The sequence below is a fragment of the Myripristis murdjan genome, chromosome 9 (genome assembly GCF_902150065.1).
Source record: "Myripristis murdjan chromosome 9, fMyrMur1.1, whole genome shotgun sequence".
NCBI classification, from domain to species: domain Eukaryota; kingdom Metazoa; phylum Chordata; class Actinopteri; order Holocentriformes; family Holocentridae; genus Myripristis; species Myripristis murdjan.
In genome coordinates, this window is record NC_043988.1 from 17,571,879 (window position 1) to 17,584,592 (window position 12,714).

General features: G+C 41.7%; 1 protein-coding gene across 1 annotated transcript; it reads left to right on the forward strand.

Annotated features, from left to right (window-relative positions):
- Positions 1-1,192: 1,192 nt before the first annotated feature.
- Positions 1,193-12,464, forward strand: myo1ha (myosin IHa). Its single transcript, XM_030060103.1, has 32 exons — positions 1,193-1,218; positions 3,710-3,863; positions 3,957-4,072; positions 4,259-4,457; positions 4,554-4,634; positions 5,319-5,498; positions 5,584-5,682; positions 5,783-5,896; positions 5,982-6,053; positions 6,182-6,301; positions 6,397-6,464; positions 6,744-6,849; positions 7,004-7,084; positions 7,205-7,296; positions 8,215-8,309; positions 8,427-8,473; positions 8,697-8,777; positions 9,065-9,170; positions 9,272-9,389; positions 9,505-9,618; positions 9,708-9,784; positions 9,866-9,934; positions 10,038-10,122; positions 10,226-10,388; positions 10,480-10,563; positions 10,673-10,766; positions 10,844-10,899; positions 10,978-11,113; positions 11,208-11,278; positions 11,919-12,016; positions 12,116-12,215; positions 12,335-12,464. The coding sequence occupies exons 1-32, from the start codon at positions 1,193-1,195 to the stop codon at positions 12,359-12,361; spliced, it is 3,129 nt and encodes a 1,042-aa protein (XP_029915963.1). The 3' UTR covers positions 12,362-12,464.
- Positions 12,465-12,714: the final 250 nt, after the last annotated feature.

Here is a 12,714-nt window from a genome sequence, read left to right on the forward strand (position 1 = left end):
ACAGTATCAACTGGTTTTCAAGCTGCAGAAAGGAGAGCCACACACAGTCCTGTGCCTTTTTAACTTCATTTGTGCTACTATCGCCGACCCTTTTTGGATGTGCACCGTGTTTCATTTGCAAAGATTTCTAGGCGACACGCATTCAGTGATTTCACTTGGTTGATCATACATATTAACCAGCTACACTATGACGTACTTTGACTGACCTGAATTCCCAGTTATCTGATCAACCTTTACAAGCAAGCAAAGGCTTCAGAGATATTAGCATCAACCCAGTAGCCTTTTATAGAGGCATCAGCAGCTCAGAGCGCCATATGAAATAACCTGAAATGAATTATGAAATGACCTGACACTGTGACGTGGAGCAACAAAACAGTTGGTGATTTGCCAATAATGTATCTGTCTAATCAAAGATCAGTAACCAGACCTGGGATGTGCCAGAGAAGAGACAGAGGCTGGGGGCTTTTGGCTGTTGGTAGAGAGAGGGAGAGACAGAGAGAGAGAGAGAGAGAGAGGTAGAGGGATGGCTGGATTGGTGTGGATTGGATCTTGTTTCTGCCTTGTTATGTTACACTCAGGAGAGCAGTAGATACCCAGGTAAGCACTGAATAAGATCTCCCTGTCCCTCCACCTCCCACAGCATGAAAGATTAAGTACCTGGCCCACAGTGCTCTGAGCCTGGGTCAGGATGTGTGGAGGAGAACACAAGTACACAGGCCTCCAGCATCACCTGCACTTTCACTGCCGGACACCAGATCAATGAGCTAGTTTGCAAACCAGGGTGGAGGACAATCAATGCAATTTTTTATACAAACAGGACTTTTGCCAGCTAACTGTCAACTCTCCACCATTTACAGGTTCAGTGATTGTCTCCATGCAAGCAGACACGGGAGGACACTCAGTACTTGTCTAACTTCTCTGGAGAGAAGAAAACTTTTGCCAGTTTGGAGCCTGCAGTTTATGAGAGTCTTCACCTGACAACTGACTGAAACAACCTTCATCATGCAGGTTTGAGCCTGATCTGAATGTGTGTTGTTGTGTGTTTATCATGTTCACAGTGCTGTTGCATTTGAAAGGGTTCACTGCAGTTTAGATATCACTTTACTGTCAAAATAGTGTTTCAAAGAAGAATAGTGTTACATGGAAATACCCATCTTGAGGGCTCAGTGTGTGTCACTGTTCTGTGGGTGGTATGGAGGCCCAATCATTAGAGGCTAGGTAGAGAACTTATTACTAGGCTGGAGCCCCACTGTTCATTGCAGTAACATTAAAAGACCGTTGAGGCCAAGTGGCGATATTGCCAGCATGGGAGATAGTGTAAGACAGAATCCAGGAGTTCTGAAGCAGGAGATAAACTCTCCTTTTACGGGGATGGGGTGTTGCTGTGTCTTTGCAGTGGCATCCCCCTCCCTTGCTCTAACCTTACCTCTGTTCCCCCCAGAGATGAGGTCACTCAGTCTCAGGCGACACTGACACTCTAGACCAAGATGAGGGACCATCTCTTAATTAAAATACGATTGCGTGCGCTTTGAGCTAGCAAGACATTTCACCTGATCTGACAATGGCTCAGTGGGTTCATTACAAAATCATTCTTTCCGCTGCACTTCAGATTTGGACGTCTTGATTGTTTAATTAAAGAACCTAGTCAACTTGTCTTGTGCTAGATGGAGCCCTATGCCTGGGAAATGGGGAGATAAATCTTCCTATAGTCAGTTTATATGTACAAATTGCATGCTTCCACACACCCTTTCTCATCTTCCTGGATCTAGACCACCTATTTTTGATGTTTGTGGTGTGCAAGATAGTTTTCCACTGCACTTCTAGCACAATAGAAGCACCAGCCTTCTCAGAAATAATACCTGCTGGACACCGAAAGTGTACCAACGTGAAAAACAAAAAACAGAGTACAACAAATCCTTAGATTGTGCCACTCTGCTGGATCAAAACATAAAACATTTGCATCGCTATCACTAGTCTTTAATCCGTCTCTTGACGGGAGCTTATCTGTTCATGTTATTACTTGTAATACTGTATGGCAGATCCCTAAGTCACGCTGTCCCAGCATATTGTCTGCTTGCACTGCCTTGAGAGAAGTTTGTTCCCATGAAGAAAAGGGGTGTCACAGATACCCCACACCAGCACGACTACCATCACATTGCCAGATTGATTCTGACATCCCAAATAGGGTTCCTTCAATGATATTGTTCACCTGTCTCATTGGCTTAAAGTGGCGGGGGGGTGGCTATGGGAAGGGGGTCGGATGAGGGTTATTGGTGGGGACACAGGGTGAGAGGTATTGTTAAGGAGAGGGTGAGAGCATTGGGGGTGGGAGGGGTGACAGGTGGAAAAAAAAAAACTCTCATCCGACTAGCCTCTGCTATCCTTCCATGGGGCCCCGTGTGAGCAAAGTAATGAAGTCCAAATTACAGCACAGGATTGCTTAGAACAAGCCTCTATTGTTCACCCCCAGGGCACACTAAATGAGTGTCACAGCAAGCAGCAGGGCACAGACCGTTACTGCACTATTTAGTCTGTCCCGTTGTCTCAAGACGGCCCCGTTTCAGAGGTTCTCAGATCAGACAAATACTGCTCCCCTCCTCCCCCTCCTTTGCCCTCGCCCTTCCTCTGTACGACCCCCCCACCCCACCCGCCTCCTCTCCTCACCCCAAAATAGGCCAAATCTCCTCTATTGTGTTTCGACTGCCTAGTGTGAAATTCACTGTGACGTTAAATGTTTTCTAATGAATAATTACTGAATGGATATGCAGGGGGAATATGTGTAATGGATTGTAGACTGCATTTTAAAAACGTCTTTTTTGTCTCTGCTCCGTGGTATTTACAGGACAAAAACACTTGGCCTTTCTCAGAAGAAATGAGGGCCATGGGCAGGGGGAGGGAGGGGTGGAGGGGGGGCGAAGGGCTTTGTGTCAATTAGATCCAATGGATTATCTTTTTTAATGTTTTTACAGAGAGAGTTGAGAATCAAAGGACTTCTGCTTCCAAAGGAGAGAGAAAAAAATACAAAACCAACAAAAGCTGTGAAAACCTTTGGTCTAAGTGTTGGTGTCGAGAATGCAAAACAGATTGGTGGAATTTTTCCCACTATGCTTCTTAAATGTGCCGCTGTTTTGGGCTCCCCTATTCCATTTGCACAGTGTGTTGTGCTTGGTTGGTGTGTCAGCTCTAGTGAACTATGGGCTGCCAGCCAAGGTCCCTGTGTGCTCTGTAGCGATCATTAGCTTCTGTCTGTTCGTCTGCACAATCACAGAGCTTTCCTTCAAAGCCACATAAGACCTCTAGACCTTTTATTTCAATAGAACTAACAGGGACCATGTTTGTGCTTTTTCTGGTGGTTTTTCAGCTCGGTCCTCCCCCACAGAGCCATTTATTCATACATTCATTCATCCAACTGCACTTGTCAAAATACATGGCTGAGAATTTTGAATATCAACAAAAACAATTGTATCATGCAAATCATGATACAACTGTTCTTATAGCTTGTGCCACAGTTTGCTTCCACATAAATTAGTATTTATACTTATTCAAAAACTCTAATTTATGACTATGAAGTACTGAATCTGTAATATGCTTTAAGCATATAGAAATCTGCAGAATATGGTGTTTAAATGCAGGAATTCACCATCAAGATCTTAAAATCTGGTTAATGCAACTGCTTTAAGGCCTGGTATTTATATCCTTTAACACCCAGGATGTACCTTGTTGTCCAGGGTCAGCTGGACATGGAAGGGGCCCTGACGGCCAGGGACCGGGTTGGGATCCAGGACTTTGTCCTTCTGGATGAGACAACAGAGACGGCCTTCCTCAGCAACCTGAAGAAACGCTTCAGTGAAGACCTCATCTATGTGAGTCTGGCAGATGATTATTTAAATATTGTTGCCAAACAATGCAGGAGCATCTTCAAAAAATAATTTCTGTTGAACTATATGTACTTGCAGACGTATATTGGCACTCTGTTAGTGTCTGTCAATCCCTACAAAGAGCTGGATATCTATAACAAGAAACAAATGGATCTTTACATGGGTGTCAACTTCTTTGAGCTCCCACCACACATGTGAGTGTATATATGAGAAGAATGAATTTGTGTACATCCGTATGGGAGTGTGTGCATGTACATTTTATGTCTGTGTGTTTCACATGCAAGCTCGGCTGACTTACATGCCGAGGGCATCTTGATCGTAACTCATGTAACTCGTATTCCCCAGTCCAGCCGGGTAATGTTGTGACTACATCCTTACAGCTATGCCTTGGCAGACAATGCCTACCACACCATGCTTACAGAGTTCAACAATCACTTTATCCTCATCTCTGGTGAAAGTGGAGCAGGGAAGACGGAGGCCTCTAAGAAGATCCTTCAGTACTATGCTGTCAGCTGTCCAAGCACCACTCTCCTTGACACTGTCAGGGACAAAATGCTAATGTCCAATCCTGTCCTTGAGGTCTGAAAGTCACTTTTATACATCAATATAATAAAAATGAAAACATATCAAATCATCAGCCATCACTTTGTATGATATGTCTGTGTTTGTTCCCAGGCTTTCGGCAATGCCAAAACACTGAAGAATGACAACTCAAGTCGGTTTGGGAAGTATATGGACATTCAGTTTGACAGCCAGGTGAGGATCTGGGGCAAATTTCACCAAAGTTCTCATTAGAGCCTAAGGTGTTCCCTAAGAAAAAAATTACAAGGTTCTTCAGAAAGCCCTGAGGTGCTATCCCGTAATGTTTTCTTAAGATTAGTATGATTTCTTACTGAATTTCCTTAATTTCTAACTCTCAAACTTCTCAAATAGGGCCTACATGGCAAATGTGATGCAAACAAGCACCCATGTGGTTCCAACTAGAAGCTAGAAAAAGCTAGAAAAAGTATTTTTAGGGTGGCTTTACCTCTGTCTTTTATTGAATAAGTTTAAGTTGTTCTTTCCATAATATGTGAGGCATGTACCAAACAGAAATGGTGATAATCTAAGTGTAACAGTAAACTTCTATTTTTAAATAAAACACTACGTGGGCTTATAAATACTTTTTAAATGTACTCTTAATTGTTAGAAATCTGTGTTAAATAAATGAATTTGGAGCTTTACCTTTAAACTGCATTTGCATGTCTTAACATTTTTCTTGATACCAAAAAAAAAAAATACACTTACGGATTTTTTTCCTCCAAGAAGACTGCAACATGTCGAGCAGCTGTCTTTAGGTCCACAATATTTGTCCTGGATCCTTGCATCATCATAAGCAAGTCCTTTGAGACATGCTTATGATGAAGGGTTATGTAAATGAATGTAACTTGGTACCAACAGGGGGATGCAGTTGGAGGTCACATCCTGAACTACCTGCTAGAGAAGTCCAGGGTTGTCCATCAGAATCACGGGGAGAGGAACTTCCACATCTTCTACCAGCTGGTGCAGGGAGGCGAGGAAGACCTGCTGCACCAGCTGGGACTGGAGAGAGACTGCCAGCATTACAACTATCTAACGCAAGTATGTGTAAATGTGTGACTCAGTTATGGGTAAAGATAACAAGATCATGGCACTGCACTCTGACAATCTGTTACGATGTTTACAGGGAGAGTGTGCCATTGTGTCTTCCATCAATGACAAAAATGACTGGAAGACAGTGAAAAACGCCCTGAATGTCATTAACATTGATGAGACTGACATTAATGTGAGTTCAAGGCTATGGCTAATGCTGTTTGATTTAAGCTGATCACTCTTGTCCACTTGTTTTGCAATGCCTTACGTACATGCATATTCACTCTGTGCAGCACTTGTTTGAGATCATTGCAAGCGTTCTCCACTTGGGAAATTTTCACTTTGAGAGCAACAGCAAAGGCCAGGCCATCTTGAACAGCAACGCAGAGCTGCGCTGGTTCTCGAGTGTAAGAATATAGCCTAAAAATTCATCAGATAATCAACAACTCAAGTCAATGAGGACTACTAAGTTTAAATTATTTTTCTCCCCAGCTGCTGGGAGTTAATGCTGAAACCCTCCGGAAAGGATTAACCTTCAGATGGATTGAAGTCAAAAAAGATGAGGTGCAATCAATTAATCTTCAGAATTGTGTTTCTTTTTAAACTTTACTTCATGTTCAGCAGAAGTTTTATCTTTCATTGCCTGTCATGTTGTGTTTGAAATGTTGCTGTTGGTTTGTCTCCTTGTAAAGGTCCTGAGCCCCTTCACAACCGATCATGCCATCTATGCCAGAGATGCTTTGGCCAAAGCCGTTTATGGACGCACCTTCACCTGGCTGGTCAACAAGATCAATGAGTCTATGGAAAATACGGTGAGTGGAAGACTGCTCTGTCACTAACAAATTCCAGGCACTGAGTATGAATATATATGGGTTTTGTATTCTCTTATGAGATTATTTTTTGCCAGAACTCTACAAGGAAGACTGTTATAGGGCTTCTGGACATTTATGGCTTTGAGGTTTTCAATTTAAACAGGTAGGCACCACTCTTAGTCATTTCTTATTTTGGTGATGCTGTCACTTTTATTTTGTTTTGTTACCCTGATGAAGACTATTTAATTAGTATATAGCTTAATATAAGCTCCATCACCAACCGTTTAAGCAGTTCACTGCTGTTCCCTTTGTGCACCTTCAAGCACCTTTGGGAAGTTGTGGCAGCATTTGTTTTCTTTTTCTGTTCCTGACATTTATGAGATGGCCACACTGATGGCAGCATTCAAGCATGGCCAATTTGTGATCAGCTTTATCCTTTCAGTTTTGAGCAGTTCTGTATAAACTACTGCAACGAGAAGCTGCAGCAGCTTTTTATCCAGCTGACACTCAAGTCTGAGCAAGAGGAGTATGAAGCAGAGAATATTGAGGTAACCCAATATAATAACTAGTGAATGAATCAATGAATCAATCAATCGCTGTTCACATGACAGAGTGTATTTATACTGGTTAATGCTGAATAGAGATCTATTCACTCCAACTGCTGCATCCTATCATTTATTTTCCCTCCATTTATTCTACCAGTGGGAGCCGGTTCAGTTTTTCAACAACAAGATCATTTGTGACCTGGTTGAAGAGAGACACAGAGGCATCATATCAATACTGGTCTGTACTGAGGAAATTAAAATATGGCTTAAAACCAGGACAGATGTTCATGAGATAAAGTGTGTTACTCACGTAAAATATTATGTGAAGCTGTTGTTAGTGCTAACAATTAATCTGTAGGATGAGGAGTGCCTGAGGCCAGGAGACGCCACAGACCTCACCTTTCTGGAGAGGCTGGAGGAGAAGATGGGGAGCCACCCTCACTTTGTCACGTGAGTTGAATAACCTCAGAGCCTCAAAAATTGAGAAGAATTCAAAAGTAGGTTCATTAGCTCTAGAAGCTCTAGTGCTTTCTATCCATCACTAATCATGTCTGAAATATCACCAGTTTTCAGGGGTCCTGTGGCTCAGGGAATTTGTGAAAATTTTGAAAACTCCATTCCAGTTAGGGAAAGTCATGGAGTTGAATCTCTTGGGACAGAATAATGGAATATAAGTTTCAATGCAACAAACATCAGTAACTATTTATTCACCAAGCAGGATATATTTTCTACTGTGGTGAGGTTATGCTCACTTCCCCTGCAGAATAAAAAGAATAATACAATTTTATAAGATCATAAAGGCCACCTGTGCCGTTTCAAATGGGAAGGCACACCACTTTGTTTACCAATGTTACGGATGAGGCTGGAAAAAAGAAAAAAAAACAAAACAAAAAAAAAACGCCTCAGGTTCATGCTAAAATTAATAACTCATAGGATTAATGTAACACTTTTAAATGCCTTCTTGAATCAGATGTTTTGATGTCAAAAGTATACAACAGCGTAAACACTAGAGTGAAATGCTCTTATTTTTTTGGGTTATGATGGGGTAAAAGAGTTAAAAGAGTTAAAAGAGATTAAAAGAATATATCATTGAAATGTAACACTTTAGTCATGCAAAGTCATGGAAACAGCAGTGAATTTTAGATTTGACACAGATTGGGGACGCGGGTGTTGGCTATGCACATTCGGATATTGACCAGTCTCTTAAATTAAATACATAAAGCTGTGTTGAAGTGAACACTAAAGTGAAAATTCATTCATCAACATTGTGCTAACTGGTATCTTGTGAGTGAGTTGACAACAAGCTAATAGAGGGTAAGCTTACACTCCATCTTTAATGCCTCTCACCCTTCATCCCTCTGACTGCAGGCATAGACTGGCTGACAAAATGACACGAAAGACTCTGGAGAGAGGAGATTTCCGTCTCTTGCATTACGCCGGGGAGGTCACCTACTGTGTCGTGGGTAAAAAAAAAAAAAAAAAAAAAAAAAAAACACAGTCCTTAAACATCCAAGCCTATTTCATTTTCTGCTGACAAAAAGATGCATGCATCCTAAATCTCTTTTGTTGTAACATTTCAGGTTTCCTGGATAAAAACAATGATCTTTTGTACAGAAACATAAAAGATGTAAGTCTGCACGTCTCTTACGGTATTGTGTGAGACAAGGAATGGTGCTAGGGAGGGGACTGTTTTCAATTGGTCCCTTAATTATTAACTAACCTGTAGACTTACTGTAAATAATACAAGAGGGGAATGCAGTAAATTTGCCAAATGAGTCTCAAGTATTAACTTTATAGCCTGTTTGTGTGTGACAGTGTCTTAATCTGTGTGTTATCCCACCTTGTCATAGCTGATGCGCCAATCTAAAAATGCCATAGTCAGAGAGTGTTTCTCCTCCATGGATCCAGACAGCAGGCGACGACCAGAAACAGTGAGCCTTCACAACATTGTTTTTGTATCTTTCAGCGGTATCACTGACAAATCTGATGGTATATTAGCTGTTTGTGATATTAACAGCCAGTATAATGTCAAGAAATGTGAGCTGGTACTCTGACTTTGAGTCTAGAATCATTTTTCCTTGACATTATTTGAGTGGCCACTGAAGCATCACACATCGTTCTTGTCATTCACGTCAGAGGCAGTCTTGTCTCATTCACAAGATGTATGTATTTGACAGATGAGCTATTAGGGATTATGACCCTCAGACTGTGTGTGTAGGTGGCGACCCAGTTTAAGAGCAGCCTGCTGAAGCTGACAGAGATCCTGATGGCTAAAGAGGCCTGGTACGTCCGCTGCCTCAAATCCAACGAGTCCAAGCAGCCAGGTACTGGGATCAACAAGAAGGGCACACAGCGATGTTGTTAGCAGGGTGTGAATGAAAAACGAACAGATCTTTTTTTCTTTCTGTCTCTCTCTCTCTCTCAGGAAAATTTGATGAAGCGCTGATCAGGCACCAGGTGAAGTACTTGGGCTTAATGGAGCACCTGAGAGTCAGACGTGCTGGTTTTGCTTATCGACGCAGATATGACGTCTTCTTACAGAGGTATTAAGCTCAATGGAGGACTGTCTCTGTTCTTAAAAAAGAAAAATCTCAGTGGAGAAGCTCCTATCCAGACCATCTGAAACATGTTGAGCGGGTGGTTTGCTGCATCTTATAGATATAAACCCCTGTGTCCAGCCACCTGGCCCCACTGGAGAGGAGAACCTGCTGATGGAGTGGAGGTGCTGGTTCAACATCTGGGCTACTTGCCACATGAGTACAAAATGGGAAGGTGAGGGCAACTCTTCCTAGATTGTGGAAATTAGTGAATACGCTGTGTCCATAGTAGCTGATTAACATGTTTCTCCCCTGATGTTATAGAACCAAAATATTCATCCGTCATGCGAGGACACTTTTTGCCACGGAGGATGCTTTTGAGAGATGTAAACATGAACTGGGTGAGTGCACATCAGTTGCGAAACATTTTTCAAACATTAATATTTTCACAATCATTCATTCTCATCTCTCTGAAATTGTAGCAACAAGGCTCCAGGCCAAATACAAAGGATACAAGGCAAAGGGGGAATTTAAAAAACAAAAAGAAGCTGGTAAATGCCATCATGATGTATGATTAAAATGTATAATGCTTTTTTTTATTTTGAGAGTGAAGAAAGATGACATGCATCATATGCTATATTTGACACTCCTCAGCCACTAAGATTGAAACTTGCTGGCGAGGAGTGCAGGCAAGGAAGGAAAGAGAGAAGAGAGCCTGGGCTGTAAAAGTCATTAAGAAGTAGGAGGGTTGCTGAAAAACATACAATATCAAAATTATATAACCCTCACCTGTAGGGCACTGTTATGTTTTCACTAACACAATATCACACAACTTATTTCAGATTTATTAAAGGATACATGACCAGAGGAGAAGCAAAATCCACAGATAACTCTGAATACCTGGCCTTTGTGAGACAGAGTTACCTCAACAGGCTTAAAGACAAGCTGCCAAAAACAGTTCTGGATAAAACCACCTGGCTAACTCCACCGGCTGTAATGACCGAGGTAAAAAAAAAAAAAAAAGATTCATCAGCTTCATGGCAATTCAGCGATTCTTTTGACTCTGTGTTAACCTTGGATTTTCGCTCTCCTCCAGACATCAGAGCTGCTGCGTAAGATTCACAGTCGCCTCTTGGTAAGGAGGTATGTGAGAGGAATCACTCCCCAGAAAAAAGCACAGGTAACAGAATTATAGTCTCATGAGGCACATAATCTGAGCATGGGTTGTGTTGTTGTTTTGTTTGTTTGTTTGTTTGTTTTTTGACCAGCCAGATATTTCGTCTTTGCAGCTTCAACTGAAGGTTATCACCAGTAACATCTTCAAGGGCAAAAAGGACAGCTACCCACAGAGCATTGCTCAGCCCTTTGAGAAGACCAGAATCAGTGGGTATATCTGCAAACATTTACACCCGCTCCCATTTTCTCTTGAACAACCATCTGAACACTGTTTCATATTTTAGGTGATCAAGATATAAACGTCAAGGTCCTGCAGATGATTCGTAACGAGCAAATCAAGGTAATCCAGTGCCTAGATAAACCTAATAGGAAGTAGAACTGCATCAAATACAACCCACTGTCTTCTCCCTGTCTGCAGTACAGCGTCCCGGTGATTAAATATGACAGGAATGGTTTCAAGCCAAGGCCGCGACAGCTCATTCTCACCCAGACTGCTGCCTATGTCGTAGAGGAAGCCAAGATCAAACAAAGAGTGTTGTATACCTCTCTCAAAGGTCAGGGCAAGACAATGACTGTTTGTCTCAGCTGTCTTAAGGGATGTCTTTTTCATGTTATGCTAACAACATGTCCATTCTTGATTCATTTTAGGGATCTCAGTCAGTAACTTGTCTGATGGCATCATCGTGTTTCATATAACGTGTGAAGACCCTAAACAGAAGGTATCTAGATACTGGTCTCTCTATATAATATGCAGATGTTTCTTTGCTTGTCTCTTACTGTGGCCACAAATAGATAGATGTTTTGCAAGTATAAATGGACATAATTTGCCTTTGTTTTGGCGTTTACCTTTCGAAAAGAGCCAAAACTAGTTCTACTTCCTTCGTAAGTCTTTTGCTGAACAAAGGACATTTTCCTGCTTGGAAAACAAATCAGTGCTCAATGGTGACAAGTCATATTAACAGTAAATATTTCATAATCCCACGTGTTGCCAAGACTTTCCCTTGATTATCTGATCTTGTTTAAATTATGTATCTTTAATTGTCTTTTCATGTAATGCTCTGACTTGCACTTGCTTTTGTCTGTATGGTACTTTTACTTGAATTCTTTAAAAGAAAATTGGTAAACAAAATACTGCACAAATTTCTAAATTCATTTTTCCAAGTCAAAAGCAGTAGGGATTGCAAATGTTTTTAGTCAGGTCAGTGTTTCATTTGAACCCAGACTCTACTTGTGCCCACATGATCAGAAATCTCTTTTCAGCTAGAGGTCTCTTGAAAGCCTGATGCGAAAAAGCCCTGCTTTTAAAAATAGAAACAATTTCCATTTTTCTTGTTTTATTTTGCTTTGTTGTTGTTTCAGGGGGATCTTGTAATGCAGTGTGACCACTTGTTTGAGTTTTTGACCAAACTCAGTGCAATTGCTAACAAACAGAATGCCATCAAAGTGGTTCAGGGCAGGTGAGTCTGTAATCAAGGAGTCGACTGGTTAGAATAAACAACTGTCCCAGTGCACTGACACAAAATATCATTCATTTTTTCCCTTGCAATGATTCTCAGCATCAAGATTGAAATCCAGGCAGGGAAAGAGAGTGCCGTGGACTTCACCACTGGCCAGGAGCCCATGGTGTACAAGGGCAAGAACGGGCACCTCATGGTGGTGAGTGGTCCTGTTATGATGATTATTTTGCGCTCACTGATGTGATGTATGATGCTCTCATCTAGACGTCATGTGCAGGGCGAGGGAAATGTTGCATGAAACTGTCTTTGTCGCTGCAGGTGGCCACCCGGGCCAGAGCACGGTGATGTGTTTAGGACTGCAGCGTGGACACACAAGATGCCCCTGCATATTTCATCAAGGAAAGACCCCTTATGGGAGGATGGACATGCTTGCAAAAAGTACACCTGACTAGACACCCTGGCACCTTACGGGCACGTGATGGGCCTCTCATGTTCTACAGTTATGATTCAATGCAACCTGTTTAGCAGAAGTAATTTTGTGCCCATATCTATTGGTCAATCATTCAATTTCCACCTAAGAACACTAAATGTACAGAGGTTACAGGCTACGGGTCATCATTTTTGTCATTCACTGTTTGAGAAAGTATATCTATATGCTTATTCTGGTTAAGAGGCTGAATTGAATGTGGTAGTGACAG